General features: G+C 35.6%; 2 protein-coding genes across 3 annotated transcripts; one reads left to right on the forward strand and one right to left on the reverse strand.

Annotated features, from left to right (window-relative positions):
- Nucleotides 1–6,202: 6,202 nt before the first annotated feature.
- On the reverse strand, nucleotides 6,203–18,617 carry LOC110456998 (eukaryotic translation initiation factor 3 subunit D-like). Its single transcript, XM_021508083.1, has 14 exons — nucleotides 18,443–18,617; nucleotides 16,098–16,143; nucleotides 15,094–15,233; nucleotides 14,493–14,584; nucleotides 14,125–14,194; nucleotides 13,848–13,969; nucleotides 13,567–13,699; nucleotides 13,066–13,344; nucleotides 12,360–12,442; nucleotides 11,570–11,699; nucleotides 11,179–11,321; nucleotides 10,002–10,194; nucleotides 7,633–7,795; nucleotides 6,203–6,495 (listed from the first exon to the last, which is right to left on the reverse strand). Exons 1-14 carry the CDS (start codon nucleotides 18,563–18,565, stop codon nucleotides 6,467–6,469), a joined length of 1,746 nt encoding a protein of 581 aa, XP_021363758.1. The 5' UTR covers nucleotides 18,566–18,617; the 3' UTR covers nucleotides 6,203–6,466.
- Nucleotides 18,618–18,715: 98 nt separating this feature from the next.
- LOC110457002 lies at nucleotides 18,716–24,668 on the forward strand. Of its 2 annotated transcripts, XR_002463651.1 has the most exons (6): nucleotides 18,716–18,875; nucleotides 19,351–19,444; nucleotides 20,351–20,510; nucleotides 21,941–22,102; nucleotides 22,361–24,362; nucleotides 24,459–24,668. XR_002463651.1 is itself a non-coding variant. In XM_021508088.1 (5 exons), the coding sequence occupies exons 1-5, from the start codon at nucleotides 18,742–18,744 to the stop codon at nucleotides 22,537–22,539; spliced, it is 729 nt and encodes a 242-aa protein (XP_021363763.1). In that variant the 5' UTR covers nucleotides 18,716–18,741; the 3' UTR covers nucleotides 22,540–24,668. The 2 variants fall into 2 exon arrangements, 1 of the variants encoding a protein (XP_021363763.1); XM_021508088.1 differs by having other exon boundaries at nucleotides 22,361–24,668.
- The last annotated feature ends 1,889 nt before the right edge of the window (nucleotides 24,669–26,557 follow it).

Consider the following 26,557-nt stretch of genomic DNA (forward strand, 5'->3'; position numbering starts at 1 on the left):
ATTGTTCTGTTTATATAAATACGGCATGTCGTCTAATTGTTCTGTTTATATAAATACGTCACGTCGCCTCATTGTTCTGTTTTTATAAATACGTCACGTCGCCTCATTGTTCTGTTTATGTGAATACGGCATGTTGTGTAATTGTTCTGTTTATATTAATACGGCATGTCGTCTCTATGTTCTGTTTATATAAAAACGGCATGTCGTCTACATGTTCTGTTTATATAAATGCGGCATGTCGTCTCGTTGTTCTGTTTATATAAATACGTCCCGTCGTCTCATTGTTCTGTTTATATAAATACGTCACGTCGCCACATTATTCTGTTGATATAAATACGGCACGTCGTCTTTGCTCTGTTTATATAAATACGTCACGTCGTCTTATTTTTCTGTTGATATAAATACGGCATGTTGTCTCATTGTTCTGTTGATATAAATACGTCACGTCGCCTCACTGCTCTGTTAATATAAATATATAAATACGTCACGTCTCCTCATTGTTCTGTTTATATAAATACGCCACGTCGTCTTATTTTTCTGTTGATATAAATACGACATGTTGTCTCATTGTTCTGTTTATATTAATACGGCATGTCGTCTCCTTGTTCTGTTTATATAAATACATCACGTCGCCTCATTGTTCTGTTGATATAAATACGTCACGTCGCCTCATTGTTCTGTTTATATAAATACGTCACGTCGCCTCATTGCTCTGTTTATATAAATATATAAATACGTCACGTCGCCTCATTGTTCTGTTTATATAAATACATCACGTCGCCTCATTGTTCTGTTTATATAAATACATCACGTCGCCTCATTGTTCTGTTTATATAAATACGGCATATTGTATCATTGTTCTGTTTATATAAATACATCACGTCGCCTCATTGTTCTGTTTATATAAATACGGCATGGCGTCTCATTGTTCTGTTTATATAAATGCATCACGCCGCCTCATTGTTCTGTTTATATAAATACGTCACGTCGTCTCATTGTTCTGTTTATATAAATACGGCATGTCGTCTTTGCTCTGTTTATATAAATACGTCACGTCGTCTTATTTTTCTGTTGATATAAATACGGCATGTTGTCTCATTGTTCTGTTTATATAAATACGGCATGTTGTATCATTGTTCTGTTTATATAAATACGTCACGTCGCCTCATTGTTTTGTTTATATAAATATGGCATGTCGTCTCATTGTTCTGTTTATATAGATACGTAACGTCGCCTCATTGTTTTGTTTATATGAATACGGCATGTTGTCTCATTGTTCTGTTGATATAAATACGGCATGTCGTCTCATTGTTCTGTTGATATAAATACGACATGTCGAATCATTGTTCTGTTTATATAAATACATCACGTCGCCTCATTGTTCTGTTTATATAAATACGGCATGTTGTCCCCTTGTTCTGTTGATATAAATACGTCACGTCGTCTCATTGTTCTGTTTATATAGATACGGCATGTTGTCTCATTGTTCTGTTTATATACATACGTCACGTCGCCTCTTTGTTCTGTTTTAATAAATATGGCATGTTCTGTTGATATAAATACGTCACGTCGTCTCATGGTTCTGTTTATATAAATACGGCATGTCGTCATTGTTCTGTTTATATAAATACGTCACGTCGCCTCATGTTCTTTTTATATAAATACGTCACGTCGTCTCATTTTTCTGTTTATATAAATTCGTCACGTCGTCTTATTATTCTGTTGATATAAATACGGCATGTTGTCTCATTGTTCTGTTGATATAAATACGGCATGTTGTCTCATTTTTCTGTTTATATAAATACGTCACGTCGCCCCATTATTCTGTTGATATAAATCCGGCACGTCGTCTTTGCTCTGTTTATATAAATACGTCACGTCGTCTTATTTTTCTGTTGATATAAATACGGCATGTTGTCTCATTGTTCTGTTTATATACATACGTCACGTCGCCTCTTTGTTCTGTTTTAATAAATATGGCATGTTGTCACATTGTTCTGTTTATATAAATACGGCATGTCGCCTCATTGTTCTGTTGATATAAATACGTCACGTCCTCTCATTGTTTTGTTGATATAAATACGGCATGTTGTCTCATTGTTCTGTTGATATAAATACGTCACGTCATCTCATTGTTCTGTTTATATAAATACGGCATGCGTCGTCTCATTGTTCTGTTTATATAAATACGGCATGCGTCGTCTCATTGTTCTGTTTATATAAATACATCACGTCGCCTCATTGTTCTGTTTATATAAATACGTCACGTCGTCTCATTTTTCTGTTTATATAAATTCGTCACGTCGTCTTATTATTCTGTTGATATAAATACGGCATGTTGTCTCATTTTTCTGTTTATATAAATACGTCACGTCGCCCCATTATTCTGTTGATATAAATCCGGCACGTCGTCTTTGCTCTGTTTATATAAATACGTCACGTCGTCTTATTTTTCTGTTAATATAAATACGGCATGTTGTCTCATTGTTCTGTTTATATACATACGTCACGTCGCCTCTTTGTTCTGTTTTAATAAATATGGCATGTTCTGTTGATATAAATACGTCACGTCGCCTCTTATATAAATACGGCATGTCGTCTCATTGTTCGGTTTATATAAATACGTCACGTCGCCTCATTGTTCTGTTGATATAAATACGGCACGTCGTCTTTGCCCTGTTTATATAAATACGTCACGTCGTCTTATTTTTCTGTTAATATAAATACGGCATGTTGTCTCATTGTTCTGTTTATATAAATACGGCATATCGACTCATTGTTCTGTTTATATAAATACGTCATGTCGTCTCATTGTTCTGTTTATATAAATACGTCACGTCGTCTTATTTTTCTGTTAATATAAATACGGCATGTTGTCTCATTGTTCTGTTGATATAAATACGGCATGTCGTCTTTGTTCTGTTTATATAAATACGTCACGTCGCCTCATTGTTCTTTTTATATAAATACGTCACGTCGTCTCATTTTTCTGTTTATATAAATACGTCACGTCGTCTCATTGTTCTGTTTATATAAATACGGCATGTTGTCTCATTGTTCTGTTTATATAAATACGTCACGTCGCCTCTTTGTTCTGTTTTAATAAATATGGCATGTTGTCACATTGTTCTGTTTATATAAATACGGCATGTTGTCTCATTGTTCTGTTTATATAAATACGGCATGTCGTCTTTGTTCTGTTTTAATAAATACGGCATGTCGTTTCATTGTTCTGTTTTCATACATACGCTATATTGCTTTGTTTGTTAATGAGTATATAATTTATGGTGTAGTATACGTTCTGTTCTCTGCTACTGAATGCCTGAACGGCACGATTTCGACTTTCCTGTTGTGCACTTTCCCTTTCTTGATAGTTACACCCCTCAATCCCATATAGTCAGTATTCAAGAGCTTGCTCACATCATGAGTTCTTGACAGATGTCAGCAGCTGACGAACAAACTTACAACACAGGGTTTCCAAAGTTGCAGATTAATGAAGACTATGGACACGTTTCATGGTAGTCATCATGATCACACAAGGACACGTGCTATTTTTGTGTGTTACAAAGGTCGATGTATTTTTTTACACGTATATGTTCATGAGTGAGCCTGGTGGTTTTGTTGTTACTACCGGAGTTCTCGATGCGAGTATGCGACATAAAATTGTTGTAAGCCTAGATGTACATGGCAGGTATTCTTGTTCATATTTTGCCCTAGTTGTCTCTATTTTAAGTTCGAATTGTGGTTTTGTTGATACTTTGTTAGTGATTTTAACTACTAAGTGTATATAGGTGTATACAAGAACACAGCTATTACCAGGATGTTGACAACTATATCTACTATCCAGCGATTGTCTATATGTTCAGCGATTGTCTGAATGTTGCCTGCTACATATGATTGGTCGTCAGACGCCTGTCACATTGTACTGTATGGCAGACCAACTAATACATAATTGCAGTAAGACCATGCAAGACCGCAAAATATGTGAACATGTGAAACTCGATGAAAAATGATTTTATCTCGCCGAATGGCATGCGGATTTATATTAAAATTTCTAATCGTGTTTTAAATCTTGATTTACAGCATTAATATAAAATGCATCCAAGTAATTATTTTTGCCTTTGAATTTGGGTTAAAGAACTCGGAATTGACATTAATGAGTTAAGTGCGAGACGGAAGAAAGACGATAGCTTAGCTGGATGACAAGGTTTATAAATCAACTTTCCCTGTAAATTTCTTTAATCTCGGTAGAGTTACACTTTTATAGACACGTATTGAAGTAATCCAAAAGTACACGAACCTTTCGTTTAGTGCAAAGCTCAAGACTTGGGTATAATGTGGGATATCTAGCATACAAATTACAGAGATTTGAGATACTTTAAATATCTCTTAGAAGTACCCTTCGAGTATTGAAATCTCAATTCGAATTACTAGCGCATACATACCAGATTGTCTGGGTATGTTGACATTGATTCCGGATACATTTTGGGAGTTACCAGGTTATTAATATATAACACAGCAACTACCCATTTTGAAAAGTAAAGTAACGTGTGCAATCCAGACACATAGAAACATTGATTCCGGATACATTTTGTTTAGAATAGATTCACTGTATTGTCAAACATAATTTGTCAAGTACAATTTTAACATTAACAACACTGGGTCAACTTAACCTAGTTCAGCTAATACCGCATCTCTGAGGGGCAAAAAGATGAAATGAAAGAAACATGCGGCAAAGGTAAACAAAGACAGCCTTGTTGTCGAGTGTCTGTGATTTACCGATATCCGCGTCACATTTCACTACTTTAAATCCACAGCGACGATTATTACCCATCAATATGTCTCCCGAGTACCCATATATAGACGCAACATGTCTACAGTGGAAACTAGATCTTGATTGATATACGTCATAGACAAGTGCTTGGAAAAAGCGAGATTACATTCAAAGGTTGTTAGTAAGACTTTACCCGTGAAAAACATGCATTTATAATGAATCATGCAAAATAAAAATGTCCCATCATTTAATTATGAATACTGAAGATTAAAGCTTCGATCTGGGATTATTGTTAAAGACAAAAAATATTTTAGCAACATTAACTTTCATTTTTTTTTTTGTAAAAGAATGTACTATTTCGTGATACAAAACCACAAAACTAAGAAAAGCATGCTAAAAATTATACTAATGTTTATACCTGTAGAAAATTACACTTTTTTACTATACATATCCGCCGGCAAGTGAGCTTGTGTCGTAGCACGGGACAAGTCTTATCACTTCTCAATTAAAAGCTATTGGAAAGGGTTGTCTCGATTTTCGTAAAATTTGATTTTGAGTTTCATAGAGTCAAGGATAATCAAGAGGACAGACGGGTGCACCCCATAGGGGAAATAATTTGGTATTAAATATCCCTAGACCAATTAGTCACAACGTTGTATAAACGAACGGCTTGAACCCCCTTCTTCCGCAAAAGACAGGCCTGAATCAATTCAAAAAAACTGAAGGCAAAGTCTGGTGAAATTGGTCTGTAAGTAAAGTACTGTCCACAGCTTGCGGAAACCAGCGCGTGATGGAGGGACCAAAGACCTCCCTCCCCCCTTCCCCAGTTAGTGCTTATGAAGGACCCCCAATTACTAATTACTATTAATATTAAGACGGACCCAATGGTAGAGAAGACAACTACATGGAGACATATAGAGATTACTCACTGGTTGAAATAAATGTAATTATAATGATCAACTTTATTTACTGGGGAAGGCACGATGGCATTACAACAAATACTTAATTCTTAAAGGGGCCATTTAGTCAAATGACACCGTAAAAATCGAGAAGATACTGAAAAAATGTATCTCCTAACAAAACTTTAGGTAGTAGATAATGGCATGACCTAAAGCCAGTCCAGTGTGGTCAGTTTTATCTTTTGGGAAAGCCGGTGATAAAAATAGCTAAAACCGAAATAAGGCAATATCGAGCCTTTCAGTGAGAAGTACCACAGTGACCATGACACCTAACACATTCTTGTCACATTGAATTTACAAGATACAGATGAAAAATATGAGGAAACCTATATTGTTTGTTGGAGATATAAAAGTAAAATGGCTATGTTTTTTTTTATATATACAGATGTATAAAGAAAGTTTCAGTGCCAGAGAAATGGCAAACACAAGATTTTGAGGAAGCACCAGGAAAAATGGAAGTACACATAAATCTGTTACACAATAAATATTTATTCAAATTAGATAGTCCAATCATAAAGAAAATAGTTGCTGGATGTTAAAATGTGTGCAACAATTTCATAAGATACACAGATTCGTCACAGTTTCAATGATCCTTTGTCTAAGCAAGATCCTTCTTTGTAAAATTGACAATAGCACTTCTTCAGTCTAAGAATGGCTGTCGTTCACTGGGATCGACAGAGTGGTTATACTCTAACAAATTGTCCAGTCGAGTGATTGTTTCTAAGATTCCTCTTTAGATGTCCTTGGTGGGTTTCTTTATACCTGTTGCAACGAAAATTGTAAAGACAAATTATTTCTATATTAATTCTATGTTATGAATAGTAGCATAATTAGTTATATATTGAAAACTCAAAACAATTGTCATATATTGAAATCAAGTTGCAATAAAGGAGCAAAAATCTTTTTCTCTATATATTTTCTGTATGACAATCAAATTGACAGAATATGAGTTTTCTAAAGCGGTTTTTCATACAATCAAGTAATCTTATCATTTCTAAAGCGTTTTTTCATACAATCAAGTAATCTTATCATTTCTAAAGCGGTTTTTCATACAATCAAGTAATCTTATCATTTCGTCTACAGGAGTCAACATCAGAATAAGTCTAAGTCCTAAAACCTGAACATGCTTCATTTTGAATCTAAGGCCAAAAAAATTGATTACTTGGTTCTCAGGCACGAGCACATTTCTTTTAGAGCACCACATTGCCGATTTTATCGTGAAAGTAATAAAAAAAAAAATCGTGAATGTGCCAGCCGCCGTCTTTAAAAACATCTGGAAAATTGGTCTGCATGTCATTTTTACTTGTTAGTTACCCAAGTCCCGAAAACGTTTGAATAAAGATAAGGATTGATATACAGGCAAGCGTTAAAATGATTATGACTTAATAATCTTGTGTACAAATGGCGCTCATTTCGGTACAAATAAGGAATAGGGGGTTCGTGATTCTCGTCTGGAACATCGTGGGGGATTTTCGGAGGATTGCTCTATGACGGGTCTCTACACAACTATAAAAAGACAAGGTTATGTCCACAATGAACGTTTTACAAACTACACAATAAAAAAAAAATCACCCTCATCTCGTTTTTGCCATGTAAAATGAAAAAAAATAATCCACCCTGCATCTCTTTTGAAAAAAATTGGCCTGAGAAACAAGTAATTAATTTTAATTGGCCTAATAATTATGTGAAATAAAAAAAATAGCTTATGTACACATTATACACTAGGTGTGGTGTCATTTAGGTCCTAAGCGATCCATCATAAACATCCATAATGTACATATCAAAATATTAGACTAGTCTTCATGAAAGTAAATAAGTTTTTTTTCTTATTATGGTTTTCCACGTTTCGAGTTCCACCTTTAGAGCCCCACCCCTAAATCCTTTAGTTGGAGGACTTACTTTTATCATCCTTTTTCTCCTCTTTCTCCTCCTCCTCTTCATCCTCCTCATCCTCCTCATCGTCATCATCTTCATCATCGTCATCATCATCATCATCGTCGTCATCATCGTCTTCATCCGACTCAAAGGTACTATCAGGGATATTGTAAATCCTTATGACAGGCTGAAAACAGAATGTTCACTTCTGGTCAATTAATAATACAATTAGTCCTAAGGAAAACTTCTTCACAAATTTTCATTTAAAGGGGCTGGTCGGGGAAAAATGTCATATTTGCTAAAATGGCATACACATGTTTAAAATGCCTTCTTATAAAATGTACCGATACAAATTTTGCTGAAATTCACTCCATAAGAGTAAAAATTACAATTATATTAAAGAAATCCTAAATCGTCACCTGACAGTCTAAAACTCTCAATTGACCCAGATCAGTGATGTAATATTACCACACGCGCGTCATCAACAAGGCCAAATGTAAACATCGCAGCGAAAGAAACAGATGCATGCAAAAGTCATGACAGGCACAAGGTATCAATACCGTTATATATAACAACATATAGGTAGGAATACTACACTTGCATCATACATGACCTTTGAAAACAATTATTTACGTATAGTATTGCTGTCTTGTCCGCTAGTTGAGTCCGACATGGCACATGACGGCGTGCTATTGTTGTCATCTTCACTGCCTCACTATCGAAACAACCACGTGACATATATAAATAGATCTGCACTAAATTTATGCGGGGCTTCCCCGAGATTTCAGTGGTCAAAACTGGACATTGCAAGCAGAACTCGACCATCATATTGCCGTGGTATAACTTTTGGAAGCCCAGAGAATGCATTTAGACCCATTTATTTTGTAAATTTCTTCCCGATCAGCCCCTTTAAGTATTTATTTTCAATGGAAATTCTTCAAAATTACCTCCATGTTTCCATATAAAAGGAAACAGCTTTCTTTTAGGAAACAAAACTTCAAAGGGATATTGACCTGACTCGCACGAAATCTTGGCGGATGACCTGAATTCCATGTACACCAACAGTAAGTAATCTAGGATTCATGCCACCAGTCACCATTTTCACAACATATTAAGAAAAACCTGATTTGTTTCAAAGATACTGAACTGGCAAGTTTTAAGTTTATGGTGCAAAAAATAGTGTTGAATGCTGTGATAATGATATAAAACAAAGTGACCACCTATTAACACCTATTCCAGGTGAATTTAGAGTACAAAATCTGTCACACCACTGTTTTGATAACTTCTTCTTTCAAACTGCAAACACACTTGCACTTTCAACTTTGACCTTTTACCACATGATCAACATGCCAGATAATAAAGCCAAACAGTGTGTGTATTCAATTATTGACACAATGGAAACCTACAGGTATTTAAAGACAATGAATGGATTGCCACATGAATGATACAAGAGATTGTAAGTGTCCACAAATTCTTTATCATATCATGATCAGCTCCTCTGTTTGAAGTGAATAACATGTGGTTTGTAGCACATGTATACTAGATATGAGTGTCAGACAAGGGACATGATCAGTAACTATAAGAAATCAAGGGGCGTTCAGGCCGATTGATTTAGAAATTAATGCTTTATATTGAATTATCAATTACTGTGTACCAGGAAACATTTGCCCAGTCAAATATTCGTCCTTCACTGGAAAAATCTACATTAGTCGAGCTTAAATTTCACCCTTCACATGTAAATACTATACAAGGTAAACTGTTAATTTTAGTCGCTGTCATGGAAAATTCGCTCTTATTGTGGGGCCAAAAACGACGCAAATTTTCCTGGTAAACAGTATCACCATGACAAAACGATGAGAAAACTGATTTACAAAATGAAAGAGAAAATTAATAAGACTGCGACCTCATCACAAAAATGTACCTGTGTTCAGTATCTTAAAACCAATGAAACAGAACAATGATCAAAATGTAAACAGTGACTGCGATTCTCATCTACCTGAATTTCATACTCCACCAATAGCCAGATCTTTTAAAGATGTATCAAAGTTTGGCACAAGAATTTCAAAAGCTAGTATGAACCCAGAGAATCCACAAAGCATACAACCCTCTTAAGGTTCTTAAAATGTATATCAAAGAGATATGTACCACTACCACTATGACTAATATATTACCAATGGAATGCAGGCTTACCACACAAAATTCCACCGCAAAATCTAGGGTGCTATGATGTCAGATTCATACATGATGTCAGATTCATACTTAACGTGATAATCACATACAATTAGTGTTGGTTTTCATCTCAATGATATACAGAACATTGTAACACAATGTTATCGGTTTATAATAGGCTGCCACACTTACTGGTGAAGACAACACATTTTGTTGTGATTTACCTTGTTAGGATCCTTCATGATCAGATATTTTCCATCTTTAAGTTTGCGACAGGTGTCTATGATACACCTGAGTATACCCCATGCATTCTCCATATTCAAGTTTATCTGGTTGGCAAACTCTGTGGGCTTGAACTGTTGAGTTCCCAGGATCACATGTTTGGCAGTGTCTCGATGGTGTAGACGTGACACATACCTACAACACCAAGGATTTACTTAAATCAGACTATAAGACATATCTACTACAAATTTAACATCAGGCTATAGAGACCTACCTACAATACAACAAATTTAACACTATACATTAATGCGATGCTTATCTACATCACAAAATTTACAAACAAGTACGTCAAACTATATTTAAAATATGCGGGGTTTACCATACAAAATTATGCATGTCTTAATTCTTTTTTTTTCATCATTATAATAAAACGTTTGGTTGTGTTTTAAAAGGCTTCATTTTATTTCTTTTCAAATCTGTGAAATATTTTTATCCAAAAAATCTGAAATGCAATGCAAAAGGGAGATGTTACTAGTGTAAGTATGATACATCCATCGACAAAGCCATTTCAAGATACCCGAGTAAATAAAACATCTGACAGCAATATATCTATATACTAACCTGATACCCGAGTAAATAAAACATCTGACAGCAATATATCTATATACTAACCTGATACCCGAGTAAATAAAACATCTGACAGCAGTATATCTATATACTAACCCGATACCCCGAGTAAATAAAACATCTGACAGCAATATATCTATATACTAACCCGATGCCAGAGTAACTAAAACATCTGACAGCAGTATATCTATATACTAACGCGATACCCGAGTAAATAAAACATCAGACAGCACTATATCTATATACTAACCCGATACCAGAGTAAATAAAACATCTGACAGCAATATATCTATATACTAACCCGATACCAGAGTAAATAAAACATCTGACAGCAGTATATCTATATACTAACCCGATACCCGAGTAAATAAAACATCTGACAGCACTATATCTTTCTACTAACCTGATACCCGAGTAAATAAAACATCTGACAGCACTATATCTATATACTAACCCGATACCCGAGTAAATAAAACATCTGACAGCACTATATCTTTATACTAACCCGATACCTGAGTAAATAAAACCTCAGCACTATATCTATATACTAACCCAAACTTCAGCTGGTCAGATCCTGCCAGGAGGGCACACACAGTCCATTTGGCGAGTTTACAGCTGTTGTTTTTCAGTTCCGTGGCGAGGACAGCTCCTCGTTGAGTGTCCAGTCGACTTCTCCAGTCAACACCACCACTGTACTACAACACCAAATACCAAAATATTTATCTTGTGATAGATGATGTCATACTATATATGAACAGCTGTAAAACCTTGTATCAATTTTTTTTATATTAAAGTGTACTTACAATTAAAGCAATCAAAACCATTTAAAGTCATAACTTTATTTTGTTTTCACCTCTAACTCTTGACCATTTAACTTTGAATGAAAAGTCTTCAGGCGATAGTTGAAACATGAGATTTAATTAAAAATAAAGATGTAACTTACCCTTGAATCCCACTCATTCAAACTTTTAACATTGATGTACTGGAGATCTCCACTAGGACCCATCATGATGGCATCATGTTCACAACGAGCCACCAACTCAATGTCATTTCCAAGACTAAACTTACGATACCTGTTAAAATAGATAAAACAATGGCATTGTTCCGACTGTATTGTACTATATGTTTTGATAGAAATCTACTGTAAAGAAAAAAATATGTACCTGTAGGATACTATTTTGATTGTCTGCTTGTTAAAGGGAGATAATTATTAAGTTTGTACGATTCTTCACAGGTAGAACATTCTTCAAAATAACTTTTATATTTGTTTTTCTCCTTGCTTTCTCTTCTGGTGCTATTTCCTTCTGTTGATAATGTTATGTAAAGATTACATGAAAACCCAAGCAGTATTAAATATACCTATTTAATACCATAATATGTAACCACTTCAAGTTGGTCATAATTGAGTGATAATCAAATGAAACTTGGAAGTAGCCAACAGTTTCATTAAACTTTGCATGACAGGAATGGTTGCATCCTAAGGTTGTGTGAAAATAGCTTAGGATCCTTCTTCGCTAAATTTTGTTGGTTGGAGGGTTTACAATTATGTCAAGTACATATTATAACAGTGTCCACTGATGATGGAACAACTCAATGGTTACATTAAAATATCACAACATTAACAGGATCCACTTAACATTTTATCTTTCATGTGTTTAGTATTACCAGGTAAAGTGTCTTTATAGATATCTTATTTGTGTGTAGCCTTTGATACAAATTAAACTTCTCATTACCTGTATCCAACTGAGGCTACATTAGCATCGTCTTCTCCGTGGACAAATGGATTGTTGTCTTTGAAGGAATACTTTTCCTCTCCCTAGAAAAAAAACCTTTTCACTATAAACATCTTGCAAGACTATGTTCATATGTTCTCCCTTCTCAAGAAACGCAGAGAAGAGAATGGCTAGCATCTTTTCAAATCAAGTTTAATCATATTATACACATTTAAAGGATATTCTAAAACAAGCCAACTTTGAACCTTAAAACCCTGTTTCCAGGAAGAAACCACATACTGATACCCGCTATTTAAACATGTTTGACCTGTACATTATCACAGTAATTGACTTACAAACTGTATCAAAATATTCAGACACTTTACTTTGTCTATCAATTAGTGGTGTATCAATATAAATCGAAAACGGTGAGTGTAATGCAGCCAATTGGATAATCAAGTTTGCTAATATAATATCAATTTTATGAATTTATCATGACAAATCACAATGTCAAAGATACACAGCTGTTATTCGTATTTGTTGTAGGTAACATGTTTCTGTTCATCAGCTCTTATTATTGATTCTTGCTTTTGACATTGCTTTAAGTAAATGATGCAATGCAGAACACTGAAAGAAGATTTGGTATCAATTTTTTCAGCAAATGTAAACAAATTCTTGGCACAATTTCAGCAATTTAGAATAGCCAAACTCAGCAGAGCCAACTTACCATACGAAGAACTTGTTGAGAGAAGTTGTGGTTGATGAAGGTGGCCTCAAGAGCAAGGTTACGAGGAGAGTTGATACTATTTCCTTCATCTTGTGGAGGCTCAGTCGCTGTCTCGCTCACCGACAGCAGGTCAAACTCAGAGTCATCACGCTTGTCGAAGAACAGCTTGTTGCCAACACGTTGAACTATAATGTCCCAGGAGTAAGTGGACCTGGTACAACACATCAGTGTTGCTAAGATTGCATCCGTGGCAAACACATTGCCTGTTGTTTTGGCCAGCTGGAAATACAGGTATAGCATAAAAAATTATTTTGAGAAATAAATTTATCAAAGGTGCCTTGAATGAAATGTTTGGTAATAAAATCACCTTCAGCTTCATCACAACCATATAATTATGGTACTTTGTCACAAGAGTTTTAAGCATTTCACTGCCTAATCTTTGGCTTAATACTGAGAATAACATTCATTTATTTCAAATTTGGTCTTCAATCAAAACCATACCTGTCTAATGTTGGGGTCATCCGTAGTTGTCACTTTGTGGAAGATTCGGTCGATACGCTTCAGCCTCTTCTCGTTCTTGGTGGTAACACGGTCGTACGTCTTATCATAGTACTCCATGCTTCCACATTTAAGCCTGACAAACAAAATGATGATTCTGTCAAAACCATATTTTTTGATATTTGAACCTTTTCAATAGTCAATGATGAAATTTTACAATTTTGTTTATATAGCTGTTTGTGTTTTAGGTTATATTTTCTGACTCTAATTCATGTAATACTTACAGATCCTCACCAACCTCAATGCCAGGTAAACTAAGTTTTGTGAGGCGGGGAAAGTCCATGTCCTCTATTACCTCCCAGTCTTCCTTCACCTGTACGGATGCGTCACGGTGCTTCAAGGGAACCTGAGACACAAAATACATTTGTTCACTACAAAGATCACATGTAACAGGTTCATATATTGTGGTATGTATCATATGAAAGAGTCATTAACCAACAAAACCCACTTTCTCATACTGGTTTACAAAAATACTTATCTAAAAGTTAATAACATGCTTACCTTGTTGCGGTTTTCCTGCATCTGTTTGCCGAACTGTTTCTGCCACTTCCTCAACAGCCTCTGTCTATCCCTAATTGCAGCAAATATAAAATTGTGTTAGTTAGAATAGTCTGATAAACAAGACGTCTATGTTTAAGAATTTAATTTGACATAAAGAATTTCTCAAAACTTTTCATTAACAACAATTGAAAGTGAAAGAAATATATTTAACTTAAATAAAAAACGGAAACTTTCCTAGCAGTTTGATATTCTGTTCTCTCTGGTGTGTAAGACTTTGTATCAATCCAGGATATTGCATTGGGTTTAAGTTGAGTAGACAAAATTTAAAGTTCTTTGGGCCTGGGTTCAGGTTAAGTTTGCAGACCTACCTCTCTCTGCTTTTCTGTGTCTTGGAGAGCACCTGGAGATTGGCCTGGGCCTGCTGCTGGGCTCGTCGCTCACGCTCTCTCCTCTGCTTGTTCTTTAACAAGAAATTATAGTACAATAATATTTGATTGAAATGCTATTCACATCCTTTAAATCCTTAGCTGTAAATAGCACACTAAACCAAGCTATTCTGAAACTGATGTGAAATGAGCTGTGTATTCCCTCTTTCAACACATTAATGTATAAAATTATCTAACTGGCCTTACATGATGACGCAAATCTTTGACCTATCAGAAAGTATGGATAATGTTGATCATGAATTTTGCATGTAATTTGCTCATATTCCAATCTCAGTTGTAGTCTTTGCTCATTGTGAATTGGCATCAAGAAATGGACAGACAGACAGACAGACGACAAGATGATTAATAAAGGGCATACACATTCATCTGAAATAGAGCCGTAATAAATTAAGTCATAACCATAAAGTTTCTATGTTGAAGTATCAATTGCAGGGTAAATTAAAAAAAAAAGTTTTATCTATAGATATATTACAGGTACCTTGGTGTAAAGACATACCGTGTAGTTGTCAAGAAGGAAACTAACCTGTTGAAATACTCTCCTACCCCGCTGGTAGACTGGCTTCTGTACACGCTGAGTATCCACAAGTTGGAAGCTGTTCTCATCTTCTTCATGATAGTAGGCATACTGACTGCCTCCCCCTCCGAATGCAGACGAGTACTTACCTATAGCAAATATTAAAAATTCATTTGACTGTTTTTCCCCCTTTTAAATCACACCTATGTATATATAAGAATGTGTGACTGAAAAGTTCATGTAGTATCTACATGTACAATACATTTTTAAAATGACAACAAAAGGAAAAACATTGGCATCAAATATCACTAGAAAACTGAAATATTCACTTCTTCTAAAAAATAAAAACTTTTGAAACTTAATCTTTTAAGGATTTTTTGACAAACTTGTATCGAAACACTGATATCAATCTATTCAAACTTATAAGATATGGAACAATACTGGCCTAGTATTAACTGGAGTTTTGTCTCTACACATACAGCATGAATGGATTTTAAAGAAAAGTCAGGCTGCTTTTAAGAATAGTAGTCGCATACACCTTAGCCAATTTATCAGTTACAACTCAGAAATGTTGGGTATCAAAGCCCATGAGAAATGCAAATTTTCTTACTGGACATTCGGTCAGGTAACTATCCCAAGCTTGCCGGACCGGAACAACTTTTTACAGGACATTTTGGTCAGATTAGCTTGAAATACTTACCAGTCCATAGAAAATGAAAAATAAACTAACAAAAATTGTTTGATGTGTACAATAACTATTACGCTGAGTATACTTCACTGAGTATTTAAAACGCTCAGGTGACATGACTCAAGACGACTCTAAGGTAGAAACCATATGCCAGACATTTGGTCAGGAATTACGATAGTGATTGCCGGACCGACAGTAAAATTTACCGGACATGTCCGTCAGACTGGTATATTTTGCATGGACTGGTATTATAACAAGTTTGCCAGTTTTATAGGTATGAATCATTCATGCCCACAATAAAAAAAGGAAAAAAGAATGTACAAACCAAGATATCTCTTGTCTTGATATGTTGCCCCGGTCCAATCAGAGACCTAAAACAAAACAATTCAACATAGTATTAATCCTTAACAGCACAAACAGTGCAGACCTCAACTGACTTCAAAATTTGTATCCAAATAGTTTGTAGACTTTTTGTCATTTCACTAAAGAAGGAATCTTCAAAATTCCCATTAGTGACCTGTTTGTCACACTATCTCTACAGATAAACACATTAACATTACAAATGATGATCATTAAAACAAGGCATCACAGAAGATACTAATACCCTTGCACCAGAAGTAATAAGTTTGAAAAATTGTGCAATTATTGGTTCAGTCTGATATTTTAGAAATGACCATTTAGTTGTAAGGTGTATGCAAGGAGCTTCATACAAACAAAAACAACCCAGTTGAGGCCCAATGCGATTGGAATTGCTAATTTGGAAGTGAGGTGGAATTTTCCTATTGATAGGCTGGTAGTTCAGGATGATAGCCTCTAGCTAAGAATGTTTGCCAAAAAATGGTTATTATTCTTTCAATATAATCCTATCATTAATATGATGAGGTACAGCGGTGCACAAAAATGTATCCATTCCAATGTCAATTTTCATTAAAATGACAAACCATTTCACCGACTTTGTTCTCAATTGACAAAATAATTAGTCCTTGGCTATGTGACAAGTGAGCATGCAATTTATGGAGTACTTTTTACATCTACTCCACACCACTCTATAAGCAATAAGCGTGATACAGTTTGTCATTTCTTTTAGCATATCTGTTCCACTTTTAATCATTTATTGGATTGTGTTCAGGGTTCGAAATTTACTCTTATTTACACGCAATTTGCGTCAGGATTTTGAGATTTGCGTTTTGATATGGGTTCCAAAACGAAAATACTTGCGTCTGGTATTTTACTGCAGCATGTGTGTATAAATTGTGTCAATATTTCCGGATCATTGATCTTTTTGTAACAAGTGCCGGTCTATGGTCAGGACCCGTCGATGTGCCGATCAAAACATAATCTGTAAGTTGTACACATGTGTGCGTGTCTAAATATAGCACAAGTACTAAGTCTCGTTTAGTCTCGGCCATAACGAGAGTGTCGTTCGGAACATATATATGTGCAGGGACAAATGTGACAGCGTCAAATGTCAAAGCTCAAACGATGATTACGGGTTTTTTAAAAGAAAATTGGAACCTGACGGCACTGAAGGCACTAAAAAGTGCAAACACTAAAATAACCACCGGCGAAGACTGAAGCTCAGCCTCTCGTACAAATAAAACAGTACAGAAATGGCAGAGTGACCTACATGACATAGGCTACATTGCCGACAAGGATAGCAACACTGTTGACGTCCAAATATTTTGCTTCTTGATTTGTCAATTTGCTTCTAACTTTTGAAACCACAAGCAACAGTTTGCTTGTGGATTTAAAAATTAAATTCAATCCTTGGTGTTGAAAGAATGATACCTTATTTCAGTGATAAAATTGTTACTGTAAACAGTTTACTGTTTAACTACAGATACTAACCTCGTCTGTCAATACACCAATTGTATATAATCCTGATTACACTATAATGGGTGTATTGTTGACAGACGAGGCTAGTACCTGTGGTTTAACAGTTACCCAAATGCAGTATATACCCATGAATGAGAAGTTGTGTCCCCCCTGATAAATAGTTTGCCTAGGCTGGACAAGAAAAGGAAGCCTTCTTTGTATGGCCTGGGTGTCACAATAAATCAGAAAACAGGTATGTCATCTTTAGCTGTGTATGGCTTATCTAGTCTAATTTGAAACTTTTCTAGGTGTCCTATATAGATTTGTTTTGTTTACAAGACATTAGACTCGTTAGATTTGTACGTGGTAGACCAGATCTGAACATACAATGTAGAATGAAATTCCTTTGACCTGACATTGGCTGGTGGACTTCGATCTAATTCCGTGAAACATGAAAATAGTAAGCTTTTTTGAGAAATAAAAACATTTCAACTGATATTCATCACTTTAAAATACATAATTATAGGGCGAACTGTATATAGTGCGAAACCACCCGGGTCACCCGTAGTGCGATACGACAGGACCCCCCCCCCCCCCCCCCTTTTTTTCCCCGGCCAAAAGGCGGGGTGGGGGGCTTGGTTACTTCTCATCACAGTACACACACTTCAATGAGCCGCCAAGTTTTCCTCACCCTAAGGAAGTTGGCAATAACCAAAAACAATACAATACACAGGACGTTTTTTATAACATATTTCACACATTCCTTGATACGACAGAAGTTATGAGAACATGCTTGAAATATCCTGACATGACATATGGTGTCGAAATTGTTATGACCGTTTACTTAGACCACACCTTTCCTAACCGATCTCCCTTGGCAAAAGGCTGATATGGCATGTCCTTGAATTGATCTGGAATTGCACATGGTCCCCATCCTGTTGGGTTATCTTGAATTTGAGGCGGATGAAAAATTGCCATTCTGCCGGCAACGTGACTGAAAAAAAGATGGCGGAAAGCGGAAACGGGTTGTCGCCCGTTGTTAAGTATCCTGACGATAAGCGTCGTTCTATACTATTTTCTACTAAGCTTGAAGGTAAACGCACGAGACGTTACGAACAAATAATTCGAACTCCGAAAGAAGAATTGGCGCCAACATGGAAAACTTTATTGACACACCAACATCCCAAACATGGGAAAGAGTTTACGGTTTATATGACAAAGTTTTAATTGTCAAGTCAAAAAAAATGAAAGGCGACAAAGAAAAACAATTAAAGGACTTGGATTACTGGTAATAACAATAGAGATGTAGATCTACTAGATGTGTACATTGTATTATTATACCAAACACCCCTTTGCAATAGTATTTTGACGAGGATTTTTTTAAAAGCCTCAATGATAGTTTGCCTTATATGCATTGCATATAAGTTTGCTTACTGAATAAGATGCTATTTAAACCGAATTTTTGTCTGGGAAAAGTCGAATTTAGTATTTTGTTGTTACTCTTCAGTTAATCAATATAACTATAACAATCTAGATATGAAAAAAAATCCTCATATATATTCTAAAATAACGCCTGTAGTAAGCCTATAAGGAGTCAAGGACAGAGATGTCTCTGATAAGGGGTATTTTTTTAATATAAAATATTGTTTATAGTTATATTGATAATTAAATGTCCGACTCCTGTGATTGTAGATATTCTACCAAAAGGACCACATATTTATATTATATACACGTATTGGCTTAATCGGTTTTGTTTTCCAAAGGTATCAAGAGGAACTCCCAGTTGCTATCAAAGGAAGAAAAGAAAGGCATGTGACTCACGAGGAGCTTTGTAAACTAATGAAATGGAAACTGATGGTGTGTATACATATATATATATAATTCCAATTAATCTAGCAGAAAATTCCCTGGCTCAAGATCTTTCCACTTTAAACTGACACTACTTTTTTTGGCAACATTGAAAAGAGTATGGCCCTTTAAGGTGGGGAAGATTTTATTTGTACTTGGTGGTAATTTGTATTTTGTTGATCATTTACCAGGTAAAAAAGGACATATATACAACCTGAGTTTTATAATTCAAGTTGGCCGCCATGGCTTCTGAATGGCTGCACAAAAGCTTTTGGGCTTAAATTCTAAAAAATCTTTTTTTAACAACAGGTAATCTTAACATCAAAAAGGAACTCTTTCACTGTGAGAGCAACTGGCATTCAGAACACTCGACCAGGATCTGTGATATCCGCCCAAAACACAAACTGTTTCAAAAATAGACTAAACTAGTTTTGAGAAAATCTATACCTGGTTTATAATTACAGAGTCAAACTTTTAATTGGAACTTTAATCTAAATTTAACGGAAGTTAACTGTCTATATTTATATTACATTGTACATTTTGTTTATATCATTAGTATTACTATGTACTATGTATTGTATGATTTTGAGTCCGATGAAGAGGATTGTTCAAATCCTGTACCGGAACTTGAACTTATAATGCAAAATTTGATTACGGTATTTTCTCCAAAAATGATTTTATGTTGCTGTTTTTCCAAAATTTGAAAGGCCCATGGCTCAAAAAAAAATGTTAGCATCAGCAATGCACGTTCGATGTAGAGCATAAATAGTACTGTAGAGTATTTAGCGGAGTGGAATACAAATTCAGTCTGGACAATGAAAATAAGTATTTCAATACTTATACGACTTGAAGTTGACAATGTCACAAAGTTTGATGATATTATGACTATGAATATTTGTGGCTTTTCAACTTTAGAGAGGAAAATTTCGACCTCGTTTGGAACAGATGGTTCAGAGTAACAGTGAGGAAGATGTGAAGGCTGCAAGTCTGAAAGGCTTTAAAGAGCTTCCAAACCTGTCCAACGCCATCAAAGCACTTACAGTCCTGAAGGCAATAGGTCCAGCGACTGCTTCTGGTAGGTGCACTGTACATCAACTTCACTGTACATCAACTGTAATTATTCAAGTATACATTTATTTGCACTGTACCAGTAAAACCAGAAAGATCAATATAATTGATTCAACTATCCGTCCCATGTTCTTACACTGGTCGTAACTTCAGAAAAACTCGTTTTTTTTTTTTTATTCTTGCCATTTTATGGAGGGAGGGGGCTTGTAGAGTACCCATATCACAGGTTCCAGCCTCCTCTGTCAATACACCTATAGTAGATTATATTATAGGTGTATTGACAGAAGAGGCCAGTACCTGTGATTATGTTATAGGTGTATTGACAGAAGAGGCTAGTACCTTTGATTATATTATAGGTGTATTGACAGAAGAGGCTAGTACCTGTGATTATGTTATAGGTGTATTGACAGAAGAGGCTAGTACCTTTGATTATATTATAGGTGTATTGACAGAAGAGGCTAGTACCTGTGATTATGTTATAGGTGTATTGACAGAAGAGGCTAGTACCTTTGATTATATTATAGGTGTATTGACAGAAGAGGCTAGTACCTGTGATTATATTATAGGTGTATTGACAGGGGAGGCTAGTACCTGTGCCCATATCTATCTTGCCATATCCAACTACTTCATTTCTTAACAAATTATGATCAAACTTGATACAGAGATCAAGGACCTCGGATGAGTTTGTATTTCGGAGTTCCATTACCAAGGCAAAGAACACTCAATAATTAATAGAAAATCTAATTATGTGTTAAATTACTCTGGTGACATAATTTCTTGAAACACTTGTATATTTTATAGTTTATATAAAGGTCAAGTATGAAAATACCTCAGATCAGTTGGTGATTCAGAGTACCTAGGCCAAGGTCACCGTTACTTGTGCATAACAAATTCTGAACTGATTCAATGTCGTCTCTAGCGATTCAATTTAAAAGATTTTCATAAGTTTTGTATATACAGTAAAGAAAGGTGAAAGGATCGGATGTGATTAATATGGTTCCAAGGGTAAGGTCACTGGTACTAATGTAGAAAATTGTCAACCAATTCAGTGTCATCGCTCTAGTGGCTTCATTTTTCGGCGTTTTTTTTATCAGACGTATACAAAGGTCATGAGTATACATGGGGTCAGTTTAGTTTTTGTTTTAGGGTTTCCTTGGTCATGGCTAGGGTCACTGCAGGGTCAGCATTAACCTCAATAGAAAGTTTGTGTCACCACATTGGGTCATTCTTAATAAATTGCAAGATGATTGATATTTTATCTGATTAGACAAAAACATTTTTGAATTGTGTATTTCAGAGATGAAATCCAAGAAGGTTAACAATATAGGCTTGGTCGTCGGACCTCTTGATTTTCAATGCAGATCTTTGACTGTTTCATTTCCTGTGACATTTTGTGTTAAAATGACATGGAATTAACTATAAACTTATCCTTTACAGCTGTTTTGGCAGCAGGTGCCCCAGACAAGGCAGCATTCATGGCTGATGAGAGCATGCTGGCTATTCCAGAGTTAGCTCCCTTACAGTATACGTTGCCATTTTACAATCAGTACATGGACTATGTGACAACAATTACCAAAAAACTCAACAAAGATCAAGAAGGTACTTGAATCATTTTGTTACAAATTTATTGTCTGTCCTATTTCATTACAAAAAAAATCTGATTAGCATTGAGATTTGCACCAAAATAGTGTTTTTTGTTTTAGAAACTATTCCTAGATTTACACTGTGTCATGTAAAGTTTATGCAAGTGTGGAACTGTCAACATAACCCCATGTCAAGTTTTTCAAAAACAAATAATCCATCCTGATGTTTAGAGAGTCTTATATACGCCAAACATAATTTGTTTGCATGTTTTAGGAGACCGAATCAAATGGACCCCTCACAAGGTTGAGCTGACATTGTGGACTTACCAAATGGCTAAGACACTGTGTCCAGAATTACTCCCTGATGCCGAGGATGATTCAACTACACAAAAGAGAAAGAAAGTATCAGAAAATGGAAAAAAAGATGACAAAACAAAGAAGCTTAAAACGTAAAAAGTGACTTTCTGGAATGACATTGTTATTGTTTATTTACTTCTTTTGCTACACTAATTGGTACTTGAAATAACATTTTGTATAAGTTTGTTATCAATTTAGCAGTAGATAACATATCAGGGGTAGTCACTTCTATAGCTCAGGTAAGTTAAAATTGAAGTGACAAAGCTTATACGTTGTAATGGTAGTTTGTTATGAGATTAGACAGGTGTGTTCAAAATTTTCTTTCGGTTATAAAAATAGATGAGCTGTTAGCAACATCGTTGATGGTACGTTGTGTATATTTCTAATATGTCGGTTACTTAAATCTATACCTATTTAGAAGTTAGTTAGTATTTTGATGATCTAGCTTTGAAGGATATTGATGTTTATGAAGATGTTGGGTTGAGATTTGTACACAATGAAGCATGTTTTATATGTTGTTATATCTGTTGAAAAATCTTATTTACCCAAGAAGGTAAGAAAAACTTAATAAGATGTTTTAATTGTCTTGTAAGGTTATTAGAATTACTGTGATGAAGTAGCCATTGAACATATTATTAATTTGTTGGCTGCTGTAGTATTTTAAAATTTCTAAAATTAAGGAGGCTGGTGTAGTCACCCAAGGGGTACTGTCTTATGTCTTATGTCAGGGTTAATGTTTATGTGGCCTAAAATTCTTGGACTTCATTAAAAAACCAGGTATCATGGTCAAAGCTTGTTTTTGCTACTTGTCACACAGTATATATACTGGACAGATCTGCCTCAAAAATTGTACACAGGATCTCCTTGTCCTAGCTAGGACCAAAGAGATCCTGTGTACAATATTTAAGAAAGAACTGTAGTTGTAGCTACAGTAATACTGTATATGTACATATTTTAGCAATAATTGTATTTCAACTTACTTCACGCTTAAAATAATGTAGTAAAATGTGATTGTACCACTTGAAGTTTTCTGATATTGTTTTCTCTTGCATTTATTGCAGGTTCACCAAATAATTTGATAATGCTGTAAAATATGAGTGTGCTAAAATAAGTAAATTTACAGTACTGGATTACTTTCATTTATCAGACCCTATGGGACTCTTGTACAGGTAATATCTCGGGTCAATCACACACAAAACATTTAATGGGTTCTGTGAATCCCGCATCTTAACATCAAAAGGCCCAGTGGGACTTTCATGTAATGTCTAACATCAAATAAACCTTATGAGTCTCAAATGTAACATCCAACAGGCTCTATGGGACTTGTATCTAACATGTAAAGGGCTCTATAGGACTTGTATCCAACATGTAAAAGGCTCTATAGGACTTGTATCTAACATGAAAAGGGCTCTATGGGACTTGTATCTTACATGTAAAGGACTCTATAGGACTTGTATCTAACATGTAAAGGGCTCGATAGGACTTGTATCTAACATGTAAAGGGCTCGATAGGACTTGTATCTAACATGTAAAGGGCTCTATGAGACTTGTATCTACCATGTAAAGGGTTCTGTGGGACTTGTATATAACATGTAAAGGGCTCTATAGGACCTGTATCCAACATGTAAAAGGCTCTATGGGACTTGTATCTAACATGTAAAGCGCTCTATAGGACTTGTATCTTACATGTAAAGGGCTCTATAGGCCTTGTATCTAACATGTAAAGGGCTCTATGGGACTTATATCTAACATGTAAAGGGCTCTATGGGACTTATATCTAACATGTAAAGGGCTCTATAGGACTTGTATCTAACATGTAAAGCGCTCTATAGGACTTGTATCTTACATGTAAAGGGCTCTATGATACTTGTATCTAACATGTAAAGGGTTCTGTGGGACTTGTATCTAACATGTAAAGGGTTCTATAAGACTTGTATATAACATGTAAAGGGCTCTATAGGACTTGTATCCAACATGTAAAAAGCTCTATAGGACTTGTATCTAACATGTAAAAGGCTCTATGGGACTTGTATCTAACATGTAAAGCGCTCTATAGGACTTGTATCTTACATGTAAAGGGTTCTGTGGGACTTGCATCTAACATGTAAAGGGCTCTATGAGACTTGTATCTAACATGTAAAGGGTTCTTTGGGACTTGTATCTAACATGTAAAGGGCTCTATGGGACTTATATCTAACATGTAAAGGGCTCTATAGGACTTGTATCTTACATGTAACCCCTTCTGTGGGACTTGTATCTAACATGTAAAGGGCTCTATGGGACTTATATCTAACATGTAAAGGGCTCTATAGGACTTGTATCTCACATGTAAAGGGTTCTGTGGGACTTGTATCTAACATGTAATGGGCTCTATGAGACTTGTATCTAACATGTAAAGGGCTCTATAGGACTTGTATCCAACATGTAAAAGGCTCTATGGGACTTGTATCTTACATGTAAAGGGTTCTGTGGGACTTGCATCTAACATGTAAAGGGCTCTATGAGACTTGGATCTAACATGTAAAGGGTTCTGTGGGACTTGTATATAACATGTAAAGGGCTCTATGAGACTTGTATCTACCATGTAAAGGGTTCTGTGGGACTTGTATATAACATGTAAAGGGCTCTATGAGACTTGTATCTTAGATGTAAAGGGTTCTGTGGGACTTGTATCTAACATGTAAAGGGCTCTATGATACTTGTATCTAACATGTAAAGGGTTCTTTGGGACTTGTATCTAACATGTAAAGGGCTCTATGAGACTTTTATCTAACATGTAAAGGGTTCTGTGGGACTTGTATCTTACATGTAAAGGGTTCTGTGGGACTTGTATCTAACATGTAAAGGGCTCTATAGGACTTGTATCTTACATGTAACCCCTTCTGTGGGACTTGTATCTAACATGTAAAGGGTTCTATGGGACTTGTATATAACATGTAAAGGGCTCTATAGGACCTGTATCCAACATGTAAAAGGCTCTATGGGACTTGTATCTAACATGTAAAGGGTTCTATAAGACTTGTATATAACATGTAAAGGGCTCTATAGGACCTGTATCCAACATGTAAAAGGCTCTATGGGACTTGTATCTAACATGTAAAGCGCTCTATAGGACTTGTATCTTACATGTAAAGGGTTCTGTGGGACTTGCATCTTACATGTAAAGGGCTCTATAGGACTTGTATCTAACATGTAAAGGGCTCGATAGGACTTGTATCTAACATGTAAAGGGCTCGATAGGACTTGTATCTAACATGTAAAGGGCTCGATAGGACTTGTATCTAACATGTAAAGGGCTCGATAGGACTTGTATCTAACATGTAAAGGGCTCTATAGGACTTGTATCTAACATGTAAAGCGCTCTATAGGACTTGTATCTTACATGTAAAGGGCTCTATAGGACTTGTATCTTACATGTAACCCCTTCTGTGGGACTTGTATCTAACATGTAAAGGGCTCTATGGGACTCGTATCTTACATGTAAAGGGCTCTATAGGACTTGTATCTAACATGTAAAGCGCTCTATAGGACTTGTATCTTACATGTAAAGGGTTCTGTGGGACTTGCATCTTACATGTAAAGGGCTCTATAGGACTTGTATCTCACATGTAAAGGGTTCTGTGGGACTTGTATCTAATATGTAAAGGGTTCTGTGGGACTTGTATCTAATATGTAAAGGGTTCTGTGGGACTTGTATCTAACATGTAATGGGCTCTATGAGACTTGTATCTAACATGTAAAGGGTTCTGTGGGACTTGCATCTAACATGTAAAGGGCTCTATGAGACTTGGATCTAACATGTAAAGGGTTCTGTGGGACTTGCATCTAACATGTAAAGGGCTCTATGAGACTTGGATCTAACATGTAAAGGGTTCTGTGGGACTTGCATCTAACATGTAAAGGGCTCTATGAGACTTGGATCTAACATGTAAAGGGTTCTGTGGGACTTGCATCTTACATGTAAAGGGCTCTATAGGACTTGTATCTCACATGTAAAGGGTTCTGTGGGACTTGTATCTAACATGTAAAGGGCACTATAGGATTTGTATATAACATGTAAAGGGCTCTATAGGACTTGTATCCAACATGTAAAAGGCTCTATGGGACTTGTATC

The sequence above is a fragment of the Mizuhopecten yessoensis genome, unplaced genomic scaffold (assembly GCF_002113885.1).
Source record: "Mizuhopecten yessoensis strain PY_sf001 unplaced genomic scaffold, ASM211388v2 scaffold8991, whole genome shotgun sequence".
Taxonomy (NCBI): Eukaryota; Metazoa; Mollusca; class Bivalvia; order Pectinida; family Pectinidae; genus Mizuhopecten; species Mizuhopecten yessoensis.